Genomic DNA, 22,103 nt, shown 5'->3' on the forward strand with positions numbered 1-22,103 from the left:
CGGGGCATTTTTTCATATCACGATATATGGACTCCCTGTCGCGACATGGGGGGGTGGGCATTTTGGCTGAGTATATCCTATCGCGATATAAGGGCTTATATGTCGCTGCATGGGGGTGGGCGTTTTGTCGGGGTACGCCATATCGCGATATGCGGGCTCCATTTGCGACATGGGGGCGAGGCGTTTTGTCGTCATATCGCGATATATGGACTTAAAGATTCGCCAGTCGCAATTGGTATCACGATGTGATCGTGATGCAGGCACTCCTATCGTGACGTGCTATCGGAGCCGTGAATGCGCTGTGGATGCCATGACGTTATTTGTCTGTTATTCAGTTTTGACCTCAGTGCGACTTCTCTTAGATTGATTAGTAATTGGAAACGAATGGATGTGTTACTGTATATCCAACGTGCTCACAGCACACACGGTTAAACGGGACAACAGTATTTGGACCAAAAAGAACATCCATCACCTGTGAATCTACATGTTCTCGGAACTTCCGCTGTGGCGCTTTGCCCAATCAGAGTGTCGATTCTCACTCTTCACCCAATCGCGGCCCGACCTGTTCGGGGGTTTAGCCACTCCCGGGTCTGAGAGCTGTTCAAGCCAGCAGCGCCAGGTGGATCGGCTTGTTTACTGTCAATGAGAATCTATTTTTAAAATGCTTTACTTATTTGCAAAATAACTACATCGGCTTATTTTTTTAATGTATTTAATGATTCATAATGTCCCGCACTTTTCGAAATAAATACATTTTTTATTTGCAATATAACTGTCTCCGCTGCTTTCTGTGATGAATACATGGTATTTGAACATTTTTAATCGTATATTTAAGGTAGGGGAAACACCTTCTGCTTGAATAGAAATGTAAAGTCTATGATCGTTATATTATTATGCTCGTGCTTTCAATTTTGTTTTTATTGTTAAATTATATCGATCTTGAAACTAATACCTAAAAATTTGAATATGAGCTCTCGTGTTGTACCAGCGATAATTTGGAAACTGGTGTCTCTTCACCAGTGAAAGGAGTACACAAGAAATACATTTTCGAGAACATGGTTAACAATTAAAAGAAAACACCTAACCCAATGAACTAACATAGTATCTCCTCCCTAAATGTAAGACTCTTTATTCGCGTAAAGGCTGCAAAGTCTGGGGTCAACTGATCAAAAGATCACAACTGAAAGATCTGGTGGTCGTGACTTTGCTGTCACAGATTGACGTCACAGCCAGGAAAAGAAGGCGCTATATCTCGGGAAAGAAAGAAGCTGGGAAGTTACTTTCACCGGCACAAACGTAGCACTAACGAATGAGACCGGTTTAGTTTCCCTACGACGTTGTAGGGGGGGGCTGAGTGACGTCACGACCCCGATAAAACAAGGCGCTATATTGAATATTGGGTCTCTCCGGCGTTAAAGAAATTCTGGGCGATGCGTCGGAAAAACACGAAACATTCCGGAGATTAGCGAAGGGAGGGAGCCGTGCTGGGCTGCTGCTGACATGGTGGCAGAGAGGCACTCTGAAACACAAATCGTTGTGATGCACCGTGCAGGATTTCGATTTAGCCCAGCATAACTACACAGTCACCATGAAGAGCGTATTTGTAACCGTAGGCACTACGAGCTTTGACGAATTAATAGCGTGCGTCTCATCCGAAGACGCCGTGCAGGTACATCCATTTTGAATGTTTCGCCGCCAGTAGTTAGCTTGGATAGCCGCCGTACGGGGCTTGTGTGGATTTCCGAAACAGTTTTTTTTTTATATTTCTTTTCGTTTTTAAATGTAATGCTGTTTTAAAATGACGCTGTGAGGAGTTCGACTTCGCTCTGCGTCATTTTTTCTGCTTTTGCTTTGTGAAGGGCTGGCGACCCAGAGCTGCAGTGTGCGATGGGAGGTGATGACGGGTTAACTTTAATTACCCCACGTTGGGGTGTTTTATGTCCGTATGGCGCGCTTAGGTAAGCAGGGAGAAACTAAATTCAGCGATAAGCACCATAGTTCGTCTCGTCGAGGGAGTGACGTGTCGTTTTCACGGGTGACTCCAGGAGCTGTAGAGCTGTTCAACCTAAAGATGGCGGCGTCGTCCAGCTCAGAAATCCAAGTCCCCAGAAAAGTGTCACACCTCGTATTCATGTTCCCCAAAGCGCTTTTTTTTTTTTATTAACATCAAACAAAGGAGAGATGGGTATCCAGAAAGATGTAAAACGCAAAACAATACGCTGCCAGCGGTCATTTCAAATCGCAACACAAGATTTTTACATAACACCGTGTGTTTTTTGCCATGTTATTTTTCCAAGTTTATAATGGTGGTCAAGTCATTCGTTTCCATTTTAATAACATAATAACATCTCTCCATAAATAGTAAAGAGGGGAGTAGCATCAGTCCATTTTATTTTGTGAATATATCATCCCAGTGTTCTAAAAAGTAATTACAAATATGTCCCTTTTCCATATTCAGTTTCCGTATCTTGCTAAGCATAACGTAATATCAAACCCCTTAAATCTTAGTCACATTTAAATGCTTAATTATATAGATTTGCAAATCTATCCCAAAACAAATGTCAAAGTTTATTTACCACTAAAAGTGCTTATTACCACCAGGAGCTAAAGTCTGCGAGTCAGAGTCCTGAGAAATATTGTAAGCTGATCATAAACTCGTAGGCAAAATACAACATGAATTGCCAAGACCACATTAATAATGAAATGACATTCTCTTTAGACTGTGGCAGCAAGGCACCATGGGAAAGCCATGTTAGCACTTGGGACGATCCTGGTGAGCCAGGGCCTGACCGAGGCAGGGAAACAGCTCGGGTGGGTCAGCAGTCCTGTGCAGGGTGCCCACAAGCATGCAGGGACGATTCAGAGTCGCCGGTTCACTTAGCCAGCTTGTCTTTGGAAGGTGGGAGGGATTGGGAGAAAGTCCACACGGACGTGCCGACTCCACACAGAAGGTGCTCCAGGTCGGAGTCGAACCGGGGGAGACGAGGGCTGTGCAGCAGCAGCTCCAGGGCACCACCCACTCAGTCACTCTTAGAGCAAAAAAGCAGCCTTGGCGTGAGTGTTTGAGGAAAGCGATGGATATACAGTATAAAGGGCACGTGTTTGTGCTGAAGCTTGATTAAATGCTGCAGCAGTTCATAATCTGGAGCGTTTCCTTGCTCGTGAAGCCTTTCCTCTCCGGAACGGGATCTGCGCTTCCCGGCGGGGCTGTCCGTGCCCCCTCTGGAGACAGCCCGTGACGTGAATCGGGGGGGGCTGACGATCCCGTTAACCGGCACCTTTCTTCCAGGCCCTGCGGGCGCTGGGCTACAGCCGGCTGGTCCTGCAGATCGGCCGCGGTTCCGTCCGGCCCGACTTGGCCACCTGCCCCGGGATCGAGCTCCGCGTGTTCCGCTACAAGGACTCCATCGCCGAGGAGATCCAGAGCGCCGACCTCGTCGTCAGCCACGCAGGTAACGACGGGACGCGGAGACGGAATTGTTCCGTAGGACCAGGGGCGCGAGGACGTAAGAAGGGTTGAGAACGACAGGAGGCCTTTAGGGCTGTATAGCTCATCAGGCTGCTGGAAGATTTCAGGCCCCACTTTCTCGTCCGTCGCCGTCTTGAAAGAATGTCACCCTGCAACCCATCACTGGCAGCCCACTGGAGCTCAGCAGGTGTGAGCCTGGTCAGTACCTGGATAGAAGACTCCTGGGGACACTACTGTAAAAGGGTGCCGTCCTTCGGATGAAATGTAAAACCGAGGTCCTGACTCTCTGTGGTCATGAAAAATCCCAGGGCATTTCTCGAAAAGAGTAGGGGAGTTACCCTGGTGTCCTGGCCAAATTTCCATGGCCTCCTCATAATCCCCCTCTCTGAACTGGCTTAATCACTCTGCTCTCCTCCCCACTGAGAGCTGGTGTGTGGGGAGCGTTCTGGCGCATTATGGCTGCCGGCGCATCATCCAGGTGGAGCTGCACACTGGTGGTGGAGGAGGGGATCCCCATTACCTGTAAAGCGCTTTGAGTGGAGTGTCCAGAAAAGCGCTATATAAGTATATTATCTAACGGTATCTGATTCAACTATTTGGCCTGGTATTTTATTCCAGAACCCTGTAAAAAAGTGCACCCTGTCTTCTCTTTTCACCACCTCTGGGGATTTTCAGTGCCTGCGTGAGGCCCACTGATTGTCTGAGCTTTCCTCCAGGAAGAAAGCCCACAGGAACCCAGCCTGTCTGCAAGCACATGGAACGCTTCCTCCCATGAATCGAGAGAGAGATTTGTGGGCGCTCCGTTTTCGTGACCGGTAGAGACAGGGGTGGATTGGGGTGGGAGCACTGCAGCAGTACAGAGTCTGTGAACCTTTCAGAGAGGAATGGCGGGAATGAGTTTGTTTTTCTTCGAGCGCAGCACGACGCTAACTTGTCGGCCACTCGGAGGGCCCTTATACCGATGTGGTTGTGCCGCACGTCCAGCCCCAGCGTCAGTGTGCTGTTCTGTGCTGCAGGCGCAGGGAGCTGTCTGGAGACCCTGGGGGCGGGCAAGCCCCTGCTGGTCGTGGTGAACGACGGGCTGATGAGCAACCACCAGCTGGAGCTGGCCAGGCAGCTGCACAGGGAGGGCCACCTGCACTACTGTACCTGCAGGTGACTGGCCACTGGCGTGTCTTAAAGTCCCCCCCTCCACATTTCCACACCTGCCACCTCTCCTTCTTCTTTCTCTCGACCTCTTGACCTCCCTCCCCAGTCTCCATGTACCCCTCCCTCACGATATCTCCCCCCCCCCCCCTTTGTCAACCTCTGTGTGGGGCTTGACGTTTATTTCCGAGTAACGTGCTTTTCTTGAAGCTTTCCTCTCTTAAGCGGTCCGTGTCCTAATTCAGAGAAACACGCCACTCCCATTTAGTGTTTCAGACCGCGTACGTGTCTATAGATACACACCGTGCTGAAAGAATAGGTCAGCAGACTTCCTGTACAGCGTGAGGCGCAGATAGCCAAGGTGCAAAGATACGCCAGCGGCTAACTCCCACTGCCAGCAGGATGAAAGGTGTGTCAGGCCGGATCGGGGAGAAGAGATCGTGTGTTGATTTTTGTGTTGAATCGTCAGGCTGAATCGATGCTGTGCTTTTTCAAGGAACGTCACGTGATCGGCCCCCCAGAACTGCCCCTGCTCTGACGATAACTGCCCTTGCTCTGTCGATAACTGCCCTTGCTCTGTCGATAACTGCCCTAGCTCTGACAATAGCTGCCCCTGCTTTGACGATAACTGCCCTTGCTCTGCTGATAATTGCCCTCGCTCTTCTGATAACTGCCCTTGCACTGTCGATAACTGCCCCTGCTCTGCTGATAATTGCCCCTGCTCTGCTGTTAATTCCCTTGCTCTGATGATAACTGCCCTTGCTGTTGATAACTGCCCTGGCTCTGCTGATAACTGCCCTGGCTCTGTTGATAACTGCCCTTGCTCTGTCGATAACTGCCCTTGCTCTGCTGATAATTGCCCTAGCTCTGACAATAGCTGCCCTTGCTTTGACGATAACTGCCCTTGCTCTGCTGATAATTGCCCTCGCTCTTCTGATAACTGCCCTTGCACTGTCGATAACTGCCCCTGCTCTGCTGATAATTGCCCCTGCTCTGCTGATAATCCCCTTGCTCTGACGATAACTGCCCTTGCTGTCGATAACTGCCCTTGCTCTGCTTATAACTGCCCTTGCTCTGACAATAACTGCCCTTGCTCTGCTGATAACTGCCCTTGCTCTGACGATAACTGCCCTTGCTCTGCTGATAACTGCCCCTGCTCTGTCGATAACTGCCCTTGCTCTGCTGCTCTTATGAGAAGCTGTAGAAGTTCGCCTGCTTCCTTCCTCCTGTCTCTCTGGGCTGTTGCTCTGCTGCAAGGTCTTTGATGTGCCGCAGTGTGTGCATCTGGTCCTGGCGTGTCTCTTTGTGTGTGAGTTGAGATTGTGTCAATGTGTGATTCGTACTCTTTCCTGAGGTGGAGGGGGTGGCTGTTCCCTCTGTGCTGTGTGCAACTGTCACATCACATGTTCCAGTCTTCCTTAATCAAAAGCAAAATAAAGCCAATATAAATAACGTAAGCGCGATAGTGAAAAAACAGTTTAACCGTAAGTTGTCGCATGCTTTTTTTGTGACAGACCTCTTACAATGATGCACACGACCTGTTCAGACGTTTAGCACAGGAGCAACAATGAAAATAACATAAAAAAATCCAAACTCTGGTTTTCAAAGATGATGAAACTCTTGTCCGGCATCAGACTGCTCTGCAAGAATTTATGCAAAAGCTGCGGCCTCTTCAGTGGCACAGCGAGAAATGTACTGTGCCCTCTTCCTCGCTGGCACTGTAGCTCTGTCACTCAGTTATAAGGTGCTCGCGATATACAGTTATTAAATGTGCAGGATTGTAAGGGAAATGAGAGACTTGACTCTTGCAGTACGTCAGTAGACGGGTGTGGTGTAATAAACGCAGATGTGTGGCATTGCTCCTTGGGAGAGGCGAGAGGCGAGAGCCGTGAGGTTTAACCCTGGCGTCTCCCTGCCTTCCTCCACCAGCACGCTCGTCGAGACTTTAAGGACGATGGACCTGTCAGCTCTGATGCCCCTCCTGCCCGGCCAGCCTGGCAAATTCGCCTCCTTCCTGGACAGAGCTGTGGGCCTTCGGTGAGTTTCCGGTCCGGACTCCTACAGCTCCTCCTCATGTGCTTGCAGCAGCTGAAGACACACACGCAGACATCTGTGAAGAGTTGACCACCGGCTGCCCTGACCGCCCGGCTGGACACTGGAAAGAGGAGAAGCTAGCCTGCCTGAGCAGCCCCCGCTGAAATCCCACACGCGGTGTTCCTGCATTGTGTTCTTTTCCCATTGCGGCTTTCCCAGCATGTGGAACGCTCCTCCGAATGGATTGAGAGAGAGATTTTTGGACGCTCCGGTAGAGATGGGGGAGGAATGGGGTTGCGGCAGCGATGAGTCTTTACAACCATGCTGAAAGCCTTTCTCAAAGGAATCGCGGGAATGAGTTTTTCTTTGACTTCATTGTGCATTTTGGACGAATCCGTAGCCACTCGGAAGGTCCTGAAAATGGTTAAAAAGAGCAGGAAAGAAAGCGTTAGTGCCTCGGGAGAAACAGCAGTCTTCAGCAGTCGAGTGGAAAAAAAATGAAATGGTTTTCATTTCTCTTGTGAGCTGGAATGTGACCAAATAAACCGTTAGCAGGAACGAGTTTCTAACAATTGAGGGGTGGCTAATTCTGCTGGTTTGCAGTATTTTGTGTAGTGCTCCAGTCATACTGAATAAATGCTATGTAAATATTTGTGTCACTGTGTTCAGTTTGTTGACTGGATTCTTTTACCCTGATCTTTGTGTGGAATTTCTTTTCCAACTGATTAAGCTTCGATCAGCGATGTCTGCAAAGCACAGAAAAATACCTGATAAAACTCGGATCGCTGTTTCTCCAGATTCCTGAAACCCGGACTCCAAGTTCAGTGTTTATAAACTGCTTGTTTTGTAAGGTGCTGTATCAGTGGAATGTGTCCTGGTTATGTCGCATAAAGTCGGCGCCTAAAGCCTTTTCCACCAGTTCGCTTGTTTCCTCTCATGCACCCTGAAAGCCCTGCCATTTTCTTGGCCCACACTTCCTGCCATTGATCTAAAGAGTTTTTTTTATTATCTTTATCTACCCTCTTGCTCGGTCGGAGAGCTCAGGCTTCCCTCTGACCTGGTTGACCAGTCACTCGGACCTGAGCACCCACCCCCCTCCAGTAAAGAAGTCTGAGGCCAGCAAGGATTTTGAGGTGCAGCATGTGACCTTCGGAACTTTCCACAACCCAGCTTAAGCCGCTTTGCCCCCTGGGTCATGTAGTTCTTATGAGCTCTTCTGTGCCACCAAGAACTACAATTCTGCAAGTCTGGGCTATTCAGAGAAAGCAGTGTCTCAACACGAGCTGGCCGGGACGCTGGCCTTTACCAGTTCCTGTCCCAGGACGCAGTACGTGTTGTGTATAACTTCACGGAAAGTACTAAGGCCTTCCCCTGCTGCTGAAATGTAAACACAATTTCGAGTCTCAGTGTTTAGTCTGTGTAAAAGAACAGCTCTTTGGCCAGCATCCCCGAAGCCCTCAGCTAAAACCTTCTCATGAGATAGTCAGACCTCAATCATCCTGTGAATCTCACGTTACTTTATCCTCCAACATGCTTGTGACACTTTAAAGTATTTATAAGCTTCCAGATGGACCCTTCCCACGGACTAGATTTTATCTGGTACTCTAGTTCCAAGTCTAGTTCTTCATCATTTTTTGTCTGTCCCTTTTTTCAAAAGCTTCTCTCTCTTTTTTCAGATTTGTATTTAAAACTTAGTAGGTATGTAAAAATAGGTTATTTCCGGAGCCGACGATAACATTGCTAGTCAGGTGCCCCAGCCTGAACAGGAAACTGCAGAGCTGTCTGAACACAGCGCCACGAGGCTGAGCGAGAGAGGAGAGAGTCACAGTGCCAGCCCTCGCCGATTCAGACCGAGCTCTGTCCGGGAGCGCTGGGTCACAGTGGGATTCTCTCAGGATGATCACGGCAATCGCTCTCCTCCTTTCCCTCACATTTTTTCACCGATTCCAGGACATCAGCGCAGTGGGTGAGTACGTTCTTACCTTCCAACCTGTTCCCAGAAAAACAATTTCACCTGCGCCACTCGACCTCTCAAAACCCAGCAAAACCGATTTGTTCAATTTCTGTTTTCGAGTTTATTGTCTGACCTCTTGTCTTTTTTCTTTTTTTTTACGTGTGATGGATGTGAACGTAGCTGGTTCAGTAACAAGAACGGGTTTCAAGTTCCTGTTTTAAATTACTTTAGATTTTCTTTATGGAAATACTGGTACCTCTTACATCATGAGCATTCTGACAGGAAATCACTCAAACCTCTTGCTGTTTGAGAAAAAAAACAGTAGTGGTGCAGTTTATGAGAGTCGTTAGTTGCTTGTTTGTTTTTTTTAAAGCTTCATGCTCCTTGTCATCTAATTTATTTGCTTGTGTCACATATGTGAACATAGGTATGTTTTTCTGTTTAAGGAAGACTGATTGTTAATTGACTTGGCTTGACAACCCAGGACCACAATCTAAAGACTTTAAAAGCTTCAAAGAATAATATAAAGAAAGCCATTTTCCAAACCAGAGCACTTTATGGAAAATCACATTGTTAATATTCAATAAGGATTTGATTTCCAAAAGTGCACAAAAGACATTTTTCTGAGTGAATTCCCAGACGTGCACCCTTTCAAAGGGGAGAATTTGCGCCTTATTCATGCAGAACAAAAAGCCGAGTTTCACTGGAACACAGTTCCTCTCACAGAGTTTTGAATTCCTCATGGTGAGTGAAAGGGCACCGAGTCTCACATCCCTTTGTGCATCTCTCCCTGTTTGTTCTGTGGCTCTCGAATCCTCACAGCAACCTGCTCTTGCAGGTCTGTTTTATTCCGAACTCTCCCGAGTGACGCGCTATCTTTCGCTCGACACTGTATCAAATGTTCTACATAAACACATTTGCTAGGGAAAATGTAACATCTGGGGTGAACTGTTCCATGTCCCTGCAGAACTTCCTCCCCTGTGGGGAGGTGTAGTTTTAAAGATGTGTCTTTTGTTGTCTTTTATTTTTAAGCGTTTCTTAGGCCAGGGCTTCAGTCTGTCTGAACTTTTGTGGACTCACAAATGAGCCAAATAAAGGGGGTTTCCGCACCAGGCTAGTTGTGATGTCATTTTTTTCAAATCACATCTGCAACAAGTGCAACCAAAACCAAAAGCTGCTATCACTAACGGTAGTTTTATCAGGATTTTTCTATGAAATTCACAGGAAAGCAAAACTCAGTGTCTAACAAGGGTCTCTTTTTCTCTGCAGCAGTACCGTACAGAGACAGGATGTGTCACAGGCATTTTAGAAATGAAACAGCTCTTTTCTGAAATCTGCTAATCCTGGGTAGAAGAGCATTAATTGCTTTGTCTTTAAACTTTCTCTTAAAGAGGTTTGAAAATGTGTCCCATTTGGCGAATTCATCCCCCAACAATTCTCATCAGGTCTGTGCGGACTCCAGCTAGCTCTGAGCCAGAAACCTCAGAACAAAACAGCCTGGTTAAGAAACCTTAAAGCAGGGAGCAGAGCCAGGAAAGTCTGAAACCAGTTCGAAATGACTTTTTTTTTATTCCAGCCTGAAGGCGTTGACCGTTTCAACTGAGTTTATCGTCAGTATTATCTGATGAGTACGGTTTCCTTTGCAAAGAAACTCCCACTCGCCTTGCGCACATCTCTGCTCTGTAATACAAGGACACAAGAGAAGTTACGAATGAGAGAGGCCATTTGGTCCCTCTGGTTTACTGTGGTCATGTAGACAATTGATCAAAGCACCTCATCCAGCCATTTCATGACAAAACTCAGGGTATCGACTTTAACAGCTTCTTCCAGAGTCTGGAAGATACGAATTGTTATGGAAACAATTAACAGGACTAAACAAGAGGATCACCTTTATGGAAATAATGTCTTAGGAAATAGTCATCATGGATTTAGAAAAGATACTGTAGGTCTTGCCTGACCAACTGGTTAGAGTTTCTTGAACAAGCATCGGTGGTAATGGACACACACAGAGCTCATGATAAAGTTCCCCATAAACATGAAATCTCAAATTACTATACATTCAGGCAAATGTGTGCATTTGGATTGTGAATTTGAGAATTATCTGGAAACAGAGTACAGATAAGGGGTCTGGGGTGATGTCACTAGTGGAGTACCACAGGGATCTATACTAGGACCAGTGCTCTTCCTAGTTTTTATAGTTTCCATGATCTAGATTCTGATGTAATTAGTAAACTAGTTGGGTTTGCAGATCATACCAAATTAGGAGGATTAGCTAGTTCTGTATAATTAGCAAATGAAATTCAGAAAGATTTAGATATGATTCAAGGCTTGGCAAACACTTGGTAAATGACATTCACAAGACAAGTGCAGGGTTTTTCATGCATGTAGTAAAAACCTAAACCATAAATACAAAATGTGAAACACATACCAAGAAGATTCTGCTTATGAAAAAGACTTGAGTGTTTCTGAAACTCTTTTGCTTACGTTTCAGACAATATAGAGAAGCGACAAAAAAAGGCAAACAAAATATTAGGCTACATAGTCAAAAAGGTAGAATTCAAATAAAGGGCTGTTGTGTTCAAATTTTGCAAAGCACTGATTGGGTCCCATTAAGAAAATCATACAAAAAATGATATTGCTGCTGGGGAGTTAGGCCTGGCCGGTCTTAATATAAATTGGACCCTGTGCAGAGTAGGGGGAGAACTAGGAAGATGAGAGATTTCTTCAGGCCATAACAATCCGATCCGTGAGACTGAAGTCATGGTCCAAGGACGAGGTCAGGTTAGAAGCCGTGGTTTCCTTTCAGAAAGGTTTTAGCGAAGGCGAGGTATGAACTCCAGAGAGAGAGACCAATACCGGGCACAGAGTGATGTGAAGTGAGGGTTTAAATGGGAAGGAATTTGATGGTAGAAAGATGGGGATAATTAGTTACCTCGTGCGGTGGCGCTTAGCGTTGATTAGGTGCTTGTGGCGAGTAGCAGCCGTAACAGAGTCAGTACAGAAAAAAACCAACCAGATGCATCCTAGGGCCTAAGGAATTTTCTCCACTCACCGGCTGGAGGACCTGAACCTTTTATGTCTTGATCAGAGAAGACGATGAGGGAACCTGGATACGAATTAGTCCTCAATGGCAAAACATGAACAGTGAGATGTGAACCAAAGGGCACAAGCAGAAACTGTGCGAAAGAGCATTTATAATGGGGAACTGGACACTTCTTTATTCAGATGGCTGTGCTCTTAAACCCTGCTTCTTCCACCAATCCAGTCTCTTAACTGTTTCAACCAAATGAGGGTTGTGGGGGGCGCCTGTTCCAGCAAGCTCTTTGATGTGGGGGAAATTTCCTGCAGCAAAGGCTTTTAAAGACCTACGATTAGGTGCCGATTGAGCCCCCCAGGCCCTGAGACGCCTGTGGCACCGAACGTGCGGATTCTGACCAGAGTCTGTGTGTTTCTGCGCAGAGCTGAGCTGCCTGATCCCCAACGAGGAGCGCATCCAGTGTCAGTGGACCAAACAAGGCCGGCCTGCCCTCAACTACACCTTCCACAGCAAGTGAGTCCTCTCCTTGAAAGCCTCCAAGTGAGAACTGCTGCACGGTGTTTTCCACTTACTGTAATGCAGCCAGACCGCGGTGAGAAGCATGCAGTCACAGGGGAAAGGAAGACTAGCATGAGTGAAGGGGTGTAGCTGCCACCTTGGTATACAGAGTTAAGGATCTGTAAGCGGAGGTCTGCTGCCCTCACATTGAAACCGTACAGTGTTGTGTCAGTGCTTCAAGATGGTGATTTTTGCCGGTTCTGAATATTTAGTAGGTGAGAACTAGATTATGTATGAGAGGTCACCCAGCCCAGCTTGGTCATCTGGCATTCAGGCTTATTGTACTTGAGGTGTATCTTCACCTGCACTCAGGTTGTCACGGTGAAAACCCTTTCAACAACGGGGCTGTCTAACTCTGGGCTCGGTCCTCACTGTGCTTGTGAGTGTGGTTGTGTGTCTGTGTGTGTATGATTGTGCGTCTCTGTGTTTGAGTCTGTGCGTGTGTCTCTGTGTGTTTGTGCGTGTGTGATTGTGCATCTGTGTCTCTTTCTGTGTGTGATTGTGTGTCTGTGCGCATCTGTGCGCTTGTGCATGTGTGCATGCGCGTCTGTCCATGTATGATTGTGTTTATGTGTGTGTGTCTCTGTGTGTGATTATTTCAGTGTGTGTTCATACGTGTGATTGTGTGGCTGTGTGTGTGCATGTGTAATTGTGTATTTTGTCAGTGTGATTGTGTCTCTGTGTGTGCACAAGTATGTGTCTATGTGTGTCTTTGTGTCAGTGCGTGCATGTCTCTGTGCATGCATGCATGCATGTGATTGTGTGCCTGTCAGTGTGTGATTGTGTCTCTGTGTGTGCATGAGTATGTGTCTGTGTGTCTTTGTGTCTGTGCGTGTGTGTCTTTGTGTCTGTCCATGTGTGATCGAGTCTGTGCGTGTGTGTCTATGTGTGTCTTTGTGTCTGTCCATGTGTGATCGAGTCTGTGCGTGTGTGACTGTGTGTCTATGTGCGTTGCCCATGAGTGACAGGCTTTTGTCCTCTGTCAGGTTCAAGAGCAAGCACAGCCCGGACTACACGGAGTGCCCACTGTACCTGCAGAAGGAGGGCTACAATGTTGGCTGCATGCTGCCCTACAAATCAGATATGAAGTTCAACCCCCTGTACACAAGGCTGTTGGCAGAAAACAAGAGCATGGTCCTGGAAGTGACAATCAACCTGCAAGGGCTAGGTAGGAGGCTGACGCCATGGCTGTCACACAGGGGCCACAGTGCAGATAAGGGGTGGCAGAGCGGAGCAGTGGGCAGGGCACTGGGCTTCTGGCCACAAGGTTACAGGTCCCTGACCCAGGGAGCAACAAGCACCACCAGCTGGATTAACTGGTTCCAACATCTTTGTAATATCTGTAGCCTCTGTATGCACCTCTGAATAAAAGCATCAGCCAAAACAACTTACTACAACAACAGTGTTTTACATTAGCAGGTGTACTTGACTACAGTTGAAATGCTGAGCAAGAGCAAAGGACAAATGTGTGGTGAGAAAATTAGGGGAAAAGAAGTCCCCATGTATTTTAAATGGTATTAATGTGTTTGCGCTGAAAATCTGGGGCATGAATGACATTGATGTTTCTGTGTGTTCTGAGGTTTCTGCAGGTTCAGGAAAACCTGTTTTTTTCTAATTATATTCAAACATAGGCACCCTGCATCAGCACTGTGCAGTGAAACACTCACATGCAGTTCAGGTACACTGATGGGTGGTGCAGACTCTGTTCCAGATACGTGCTGCAGAGAGCTGGGCAGCCCGTGTGCAGCCCGTGTGCAGCCCCTGTGCAGCCCGTGTGCAGCCCATGTGCAGCCGGGCTGCGGAGGCCTACCTGATGGCGTCTGTTGTCTTGTGTCTCCGAACGCCAGTGCTGCTGAACCCCCCTGACAACCTGACGCTGGAGTTCAGCAACACCTCTGGGCTCTGGCTGTACTGGAACTTCACCAGTAAGCCTGGCTGCGTGGAGAGTGAGGTCCGATACAGGAACAACAAGGACACCGACTGGCAGGTGGGGATATTGCCCATACTGTCGTCATAAATAATTAGCCACCGCAAAAGAAGCAGCAGCAGTAATGATAGCTGTAATGATCATTTTCCCTTAGATAGCACTTCCCCTCCCAGAGAGCCTTGTAAATAGGAGGGGAGATATTTTATCCATCCCTGAAGAGCAGATCCCACCTGGGTGACGCATGGTGGCCATTCTGGGCCAGCAGCCCCCAGCGCACCGATCAGATCAGGCGGAAGAGTGAGAAATCACTTCACAGAGGCCAGACTGTGGAAGCACGGGGTGGAATTTCACACGGCCATCCTTTGTATAATCTGGCTGCATGGTCCCAGCATATAAATATGTTGTTTTTAAAATTGGGTGGATAATGTATTGACAGAGGTCTAGTGATGCTATATTGGACTAATTGCCTAAAGTGCATCAGAGAATTGCAGTTTCTTCTAGATCTAGTTTTTTATCTGGACCATTTTGTTCATTTGTTTGCGTTCTGAGTTTATTTCCACCATCGCTGGATGAGAAAACTCCTGTCTGTGACAGATTTTGCCCATAAGTTCCCAGGACTCAGGCTTTTAAGTTTATGGTGCAACAAACGACTGAGCCTTTTCATTGTGCACATGCATAATCCTGCATTTTAAAATCGAGGAGATTTAAGTCTCTCTCTCTCTCTCTCCCCCCAGATTTCCAAGCCAATCAGCGGCGCAAGCCCCTACAACATGGCCTTCCCCGATGAGAAAAAGCTGTACACGTTCCAGGTGCGCTCCCGGATTGCGCATCACTGCGGCTCGTCGGACTACTGGAGCGAGTGGAGCATCCCTCTGTCCTGGGGCAGCAACAGGACAGGTACTGCTTCTCCGGGATCTCCCACCTCTTCCCAGCCTCCACCTTCCTGTCCTCCTCTCTGCAGCCCTGTTGAATTTAAATTTCTTAACCTTTATTGCCCCTCAGGGAATTCGTCCTGCACATCAAGAGCTCATAACACCCATGAGGATAATACAACAGCATTACACAAAACAACATTTAACAACATCTCTCAGTCAGAACTACAATCCAGTATCATAAGATTTAAAACAGAGAATTAGCTGGTAAAGTGTCTACAACAACAGTAAAAAGATCCCTGCGTCCAAACAATCTTTTCTTTGTTGAATGAAATGAAATGAGATAAATACTCTATCTTATCTTTATACATAGGATCTGGTACCTCTTTTCAGACAGTAGGAGAGTATGTTCTAAAAAGAGTGTGAAAAGTGCCCACAAATACTGGTTCTATATTAAGGTCACAGGTCTTGATAATGAAGATCTTTATGAAGGTGGTGGATTTCAAGTAGCCTCTGAGATACTGTATTCAGTTCTTTTAAATTATGAAGAGTTTAACCTTTAGCATTAACAAGATGACCATCTGAGATTTTATGTGCAAGATGAATAATATGTCGTTCCCTTTGACATGTTATTGAGTCAGAGGGCGCGATATTCCTATCCCAACGCCCTCACTTAAAGCGGGTCAGATGTTCAGACAGTTGGTCTGACCTTGGTCATGGCAGGAGTTGGGCACAGTCTGCCCAGGCACGGAGGTGCTGACCTTTCTGTGTTGCTCTCTCTCTCTCTCTCTCTCTCTCTCCCTCTGGGCTGACGCAGAAAATGAAGATGACTCTGAAAGCCTGGTGAACCCCGGCAGCGCAAATTTGCTCCAGAAAGTGCTGTATCCCATCCTGGGTTGTGCCCTCCTCGTGACGCTGGCTGTTCTGCTCGTCCACAACGAGAGGTAGGCCCCACGGGAAACCCGTCAGTCCCTGGCCTGTCCAGGGCACTGCTTGAAGTGGTCAGTCACAGAATGATTTTTTCTTGTTTCACTAAAGCATCACAAGTAAGAACATTTCTGTCTGTCATATGCAGTTTGCATTTATAATCTATTCAATCGGGATCAGCACATCCTTTTTTAACCCCATTAATGCTCTGAAATATCATTAAGGCATCTGATATTTGGTGTCTATTTTTAAGATGCATACCTCATTTTAAACTATAATAACTGCCTTTTAAGCATCCTCTGTCCTGCCGAGGAGAAAAGTCTGCAACACCGTGTTTTAGAAACTTTTTGCAAACCATTCAAACTTTAAAAGCTGCAGATGTGTGTTTCAGACAGCACACAAGTGCATGGATATTTATTCCTGGAATAATGTTTGACAGCAGGAGTTTCGTACAACACATGGCAAACAGATTCAGCCGTGCAAAGGCACCCTGGAGGGTGAATTAAATTATAGTATAGTGAAATGTGAGGCAAAAGTTGAGGATCAGACAAGCTGTGTCACCTGGCAGCAGTGTTCCTATTCCAGAGGAAAAAAAACAGCAGTTCAATCATTAACGCAAGAGGAACCCCCCTTGTTTTGGAAATCCTGTCTTTTTAATTAGCAAGCCGAAAAAGTGTCACGATTTAGGAATTTGAAAAGGGTGTTTTGCACGCTTAGGAATGAGCACCGAAAAGCTGAAGCCCTAATTATGGTTTTGGTTGGTCAGCAGAAGTCCGTCCTGTCTGCACCGCCAACTCACTAATAGAGCTGCAGACGGAAGGTAGTGTTCTGGTGGTTAGCCTGCAGACGCCACCCCCCTCTGACCTCTCTGTCCACTCTGCGCTCCTCAGGCTCCGGGTCATCTTGGTACCCATCGCCCCCAACCCGCTGAAGAACCTGGAGGACCTCTTGAATGAATACAACGGAAATGTCGAAGTACGGCACGGGAGGGCTTGGTTACAGCCCCCTTCTCTCTCTCTCTCTCTCTCTCTCTCTCTCTCAGGGACCACAGCGCTAAGCAATCCTGCAATCCTACTGCGGAATGCAGCTCTGAACTTGCGGAATGCAGGGAAATCCCTTTCGGGTCTCTGTAGCGCTCCTGAAAGGGTGATGCGAGTCCGGAGTTAATTGGCTTCTGAGAAAATTGAGTGTGCATCTGTGTCTGCCCTGAGATGGACAGGTGTCCCGTCAAGGGTGTACCGTGCCCGGCACCTGGTGCTTGCTGGGATAGGCTCCGGCACCCCTGCAACCCTGTACTAGATATAACAGTTACAAAATGGATGAAGAGAAACATATTCTCTAGCTTTCTCATGGCTTAGAAGCCCAGTCACCAGGGCCACCTCTCTCCTGTCACAGACAGAGTGTTACATGTCTCCGTTAATCGAAGGCAGCCCAGGTCATACGCAGTGCCCCAGTGTCACACCCACACTGCTCTGCCTGTGGTGATAATGCACATCACCGGGAATCACTTCAATGTGTTGGCAGGCTTGCTGGGGAATCACACTGTTTAAAACGTGCAGAATAAAGAAACAAATTAATTTAGATGTTTAAATAGAAAAACACAAGACAGCAGCTCTATATGAGTGTTTTTAACAGCATGCGCTCCGGCTTTCTCGGGGCCTCGTTCCTCCAGGTGGGAGCAAAACCCTGCTGTCATGGTGCTGCTCCTGTTGGCCATGATGTAGGACAGGGGTCCCCAATCCCGGTCCTGGAGGATTTCCAGTCCTGCCGGGCACTTAACAACCTGGACTGGCTTGTTATTGGCTTAAGTGGCTAAGCTACCAACACCTAACAGTCCCTTGTGTCCTACTGCTTGAAAGAGGCCTAAAAAAACCCCCAGGGATCAGGACTGAGGGACCCCTGAAGGCCATTCTCGGGGCCAGGCTTGGGCTTCCTTCAGGTGTCCATCCGTGTGATTCCATTCAGTGCCGAGAGCACCTTGTTCCCTGTGTTCATCCCCTGGCAGAAGTGTCGCATGAACCACTTAAAGGCTTTGGACCTATTTTTCTCCATGTGAGGAGATGTAGAAGGAGTCTGGACGCTAAGGACTGGGTTTTTAGGAGCCCCTAAACCCCCTGCTGCAGACAGCCGGCCTGAAGGGGCGCCCCGCGAGAGAACAGCAGTTGATGAGCGGCCCTTCTGATGAGCCAACCTCTCCGTGCTCTTCTTTGACAGGAGTGGCTGCACATTCCCAAGGACATCATCTTCCGGTCCAACTTCACGGAGACGGCCTGCCCGGTGCGGGAGTACCACAGCCTGCCCAGCGGGAGCTACGGGGGCTCCGAGTGCTCCCTGCCCATCCTGATGGACGACTCCGACTGCTTCTCCACTTCCAGCGCCTCGTCCAGCTCCACCCTGCCCGCGCCCCCCTACGACGCGCCGCCCCCCAGCCTTGGATAACCTCCGGCAACACCCCCCTACCCACCCGACCCTCCCTTCCTCCTCCTCCTCCTCGGCACAGAATTCCCCAGCCATTCCGGTTTCCACAGTACAGCTACCTCTCTCCTCCCAGCAGGACGGACTGTCACGCCCGTCCTGTCGGCACCGCAGAGCAGGAGGCTGGAAGGCCTCTCAGCTCATCCCCCTCGCCTGTCGGATCCCAGGAACCCCGACAGGAGCCCCATCAAAGACAGCAGAGCCCCGGCCTCGGCAGCAGGGCTGTGACTCGGCAGGGTCTTTTTCTTCTGTCCAGAATGTAGAGCGCTCTGGGATATTCTGGGATGAAAAGTGTCGCTTGAATGCGATTACTCTTTAAACAATTATCCTCATGTTTGCCACAACGTTTAGCTGCACTGGCTTGATTTTAAGAGCTGAGGCCACCCAGGGACAAATGAAGTATCATTTTACAGTATCAGAACTCACAATGGTGTTTCTTACTCATTTTCCAAAGAGGCGGTCAATTGGTGGGCGACTGGCAGCCAGGTGAAGGTGGAAATTCTTTTTAGCTTTTTTTTAAATGTATAAAGAAATGTTTGGCTTTATGTTGTAGAGTTTTTAAAAGAAAGCAAGGCTGATCAGAAGGCAGGCCTCTGAAGTCTTTAATTGATTCTTTGCCTTTCTCTGCTGGAGATCAATAGAAGGCAATGTCTGTTTCTTTACATAATCTGCTTTTCTACTGTACGTCTCTTGAAAGCAGGACCGCCTGAATACCTGGGAGAGGTAAATTGCTCCAGTTAAGCCCATAACGAAGGACTTCAGGTTGTTCAACTCTGAGTTGAACTGAGAACTTAAATATACATCTAGACTGGACACCCTTAGTTTAAGCTTTTAAGTCACAGGTGCTCAAATCACAAGTTTAAGAGCCAGAATCCAGTTTTCCAGTTTTTTAAACATACCTTTTCTTAAAGTGCCAAACTGGTTACTTAATTGAAGCTTAATTAGATCATTTACAGCAAAGGGAAAATAAAAACCTGCAGGACTGGAGTTGTGCGTGTCTGTCATAAACGCAGGAAGAATAGCAGTCTCCAATAACCACTTGCCTCTCTCCTAGACATTAACAAACATATCATAGTGTTTTCTGGTGATTTCTGTGGTTTTTACACGATCCATTCATCTCACTCATTTTCAAAGAATGTGTGTTGAGCAGTTTACCTTTTTTTACTAGAATTTCGTGATGCTTTTCTTTATTTAGTGTAGTCTTTTCTCATAATTCATGATTTGGACACTGATTTAGAATGTTCTATCCTTTTCCTGTTAAGCATGAGAAGACATCCCCTAAAATGAATCCACCACACTGATACGGATCTAAAATTAAGATACTCACCTCACCTGCTGAGCAAATGATAATATAAACCTACCAGTGAGGGGCTGTGATGGCCAGGTTCCAAGCAGTCCATTAAAAGGCTTCAAAACTGGGAAGACCTGGAGAAAGAGAACACAAGCAGATCAGACACAAACATGTTTAAATTCACAAAGAGTGTGTGTGTGTACCATGCACTGGTGCATGAGCTGCATAGCAGAGATCTGTATTTATGCCAGAGCAGGCAGATCCGTATAATGCACTGAGCTTCAGAAAGTGCATCCCCAAATAGCAAAGGCTTATATAAAGGGGCTTTGTAACTGCTGCTTCATAGATATTTTATTTTTTGTTTTGTATGAGAGGAATTAAAAGCAGCAACAAATATTCTCCGTTCCTGTACCCATTTGTTGCCTTTTTAACAACTCTCGGGTGTATTTAACGACACGGCCGGTCTGATAAACCTAACAATTTGTCTCTCAGAAATTCTCTTGCGGTTCAGGGCGGATTTTAGCTTTAGCCCGAACGTGACGTGTGAGCGGGCTCAGTTATTCCGCTCTGTCACTGAAATGAAAACCAGTGTTCCAGACAGCTGTGCGCAAACATCTGGGCCACAGCCTCTTCGGGCGGGAGTCCTCTAACACCCCTGGCTGGACGAGGGGTCAGCCGCCACCGTACGATGACGGAGCCGAAATGCCACCCCAGAACCCTCCTCCTCCGCGCAGCGACGCAGAGTTCTCAGTGCCTCCTTTCAAAAAGGAAACTCGACGCGTGGATGTTGCTGAATGTAAAAAAAAAAAGACGCATATCAACTGTTTCCAGGAGCTCTTAAATTAGCCTTCTGAAAGATTTACGTGAAATCTCAAAACTTCACTGTGCTCCTTTTTGTATTCGGAAAAAAGCACAGCGCTTGAGGGCTTTTTGGCCTTCTGATGACACGTCCACATTACAGGGCCTTTGAACAATATTTTACTCTATAACACACGTTTCATTAGAAAATGATTGTGTGTCTTAAAGCCATTGAGACTGTACGTACCATGTTTACTGTTGGATTTTGTCTTAAGAATTTAGTAAAAAAATAAATGTTGAAGCAAAGTGGAAGAGAAATATTGTGTGGTATTAATGTATTCCTATACACGGATTCAGGACGTTATCAACACACGTTTTACAGTGTAACTGTTTTTTTTTAATATGTTACACCATGACAACACTAGTTGCTGTTCCTGTGTTTAGTTCTAGAGCAAAGTTAAATTTGAATGTATGACATCAATTTCTTTTAAACGCTTGTCTGGCTATGACTTCCCGAGTCCCTGATGTGCTGCTGATTGTATCAGTTTGCAAGTTTAGCTAGAACTGTGAGATGTTAAGATAAGAGATGGAAAGGACAGATACGCTTCTGCTGAAACCCTTAAAATGTCTTGAGAGTAAAGGTCATTCTGCATCAGCTTTTCTGGAGATCGCCGGAGCTCTGACATGGTGTGGCTGGGTTTTTGCTTGTGGTGTCTCGCTCAGCAGTTCCTGTTTAAAAAAAAAAGAAGATTCAGCCCTATTTCTGTGACACTTGTGTGAAACTGATAAATGGTGTTTGGGAAAGCAGAGAACTTCACAATTAGTTACCTGATAATGGGGGAACTTAATTTTAAACAGAATAGTGTGCCAAACCATATTTTTATAACCGGAAAGGAACACAGTTTTGCCCATCTCAGTGCAATGCCCCAAAAAGACAGAACACGTTGAGGAAATGTGTCAGAAAAGCATAGGCAAGACAGCGAGCTGGTCACGGGGCCAGTTCTGCACCTCCTTAGATGAGCATGTTCATCTTTCAGCACAACGGTCTTTCTCAGTACCTGCCAGGAGCCCGTGAGCTAGCAGGTACTGTAATTAATCCACCAGTTCAGGCCCCAGAGGGCTCTGCAGGAGGGTGTGATGTTGGAGCTGTAGCCATTAGGTCACACAGATGAACGACAGGCCACTCCAAACCACTCGGCCATTCGGGAAAAAAAAGCAACTGTGTAATTTCAAGATGCTTTGCAGTGCATTTGACCTGAGGGCCTTGAAATAAATTCGAAGTCGAACATGTGCTCTGATGGGTAAAAGGCATCAGCGCCGGCCGATTCTCTCGAAAAATTGCCCTTTCATCCCTGTCCATGAGCACCAAGGTGCTCTGGGAGGTCTTGGGATGCCCAGGGACAGGAAATTCCCTGCAGCACTCCATCTGTGTATGATCACACTCGGGGTTTTCTTTTTTTTGCTTGCTGATGTGGTGGGCTGTGGTTGGACCCGGGGTGATTTCAAGCCAGTAAGCAGAAAAGACACCTGCGGGTGAAGTGGGCGCAGAGGGCTCTGACCCAGACTCCCTTCTCACTCGCGCTCCGAGCGGCAGGAAGCTGCCGGCAGAGCCCCA

General features: G+C 47.2%; 2 protein-coding genes across 2 annotated transcripts; both read left to right on the forward strand.

Annotated features, from left to right (window-relative positions):
- The first annotated feature begins 1,354 nt into the window (after positions 1–1,354).
- On the forward strand, positions 1,355–7,299 carry LOC148653922 (UDP-N-acetylglucosamine transferase subunit ALG13). The gene is made up of 4 exons (XM_088597015.1): positions 1,355–1,669; positions 3,290–3,452; positions 4,486–4,624; positions 6,545–7,299. Exons 1-4 carry the CDS (start codon positions 1,589–1,591, stop codon positions 6,654–6,656), a joined length of 495 nt encoding a protein of 164 aa, XP_088453141.1. The 5' UTR covers positions 1,355–1,588; the 3' UTR covers positions 6,657–7,299.
- A 1,088-nt stretch (positions 7,300–8,387) lies between these two features.
- il2rgb (interleukin 2 receptor, gamma b) lies at positions 8,388–20,806 on the forward strand. The gene is made up of 8 exons (XM_088597014.1): positions 8,388–8,615; positions 12,063–12,153; positions 13,185–13,366; positions 14,046–14,185; positions 14,860–15,022; positions 15,815–15,941; positions 16,815–16,899; positions 18,139–20,806. The coding sequence occupies exons 1-8, from the start codon at positions 8,546–8,548 to the stop codon at positions 18,361–18,363; spliced, it is 1,083 nt and encodes a 360-aa protein (XP_088453140.1). The 5' UTR covers positions 8,388–8,545; the 3' UTR covers positions 18,364–20,806.
- The last annotated feature ends 1,297 nt before the right edge of the window (positions 20,807–22,103 follow it).

The sequence above is a fragment of the Lepisosteus platostomus genome, chromosome 10 (assembly GCF_059453375.1).
Source record: "Lepisosteus platostomus isolate fLepPlt1 chromosome 10, fLepPlt1.hap1, whole genome shotgun sequence".
NCBI classification, from domain to species: Eukaryota; Metazoa; Chordata; class Actinopteri; order Semionotiformes; family Lepisosteidae; genus Lepisosteus; species Lepisosteus platostomus.

Coding starts and splice junctions, on each gene's coding strand:
- LOC148653922 (XM_088597015.1), top strand. CDS start 1,589: ATGAAGAGCGTATTTGTAACCGTAGGCACTACGAGCTTTGACGAATTA. Junction 1,670..3,289: donor CATCCGAAGACGCCGTGCAG/GTACATCCATTT, acceptor CCTTTCTTCCAG/GCCCTGCGGGCGCTGGGCTA. Junction 4,625..6,544: donor CTGCACTACTGTACCTGCAG/GTGACTGGCCAC, acceptor TTCCTCCACCAG/CACGCTCGTCGAGACTTTAA.
- il2rgb (XM_088597014.1), top strand. CDS start 8,546: ATGATCACGGCAATCGCTCTCCTCCTTTCCCTCACATTTTTTCACCGA. Junction 14,186..14,859: donor ACAAGGACACCGACTGGCAG/GTGGGGATATTG, acceptor CTCTCCCCCCAG/ATTTCCAAGCCAATCAGCGG. Junction 15,023..15,814: donor CTGGGGCAGCAACAGGACAG/GTACTGCTTCTC, acceptor GGGCTGACGCAG/AAAATGAAGATGACTCTGAA.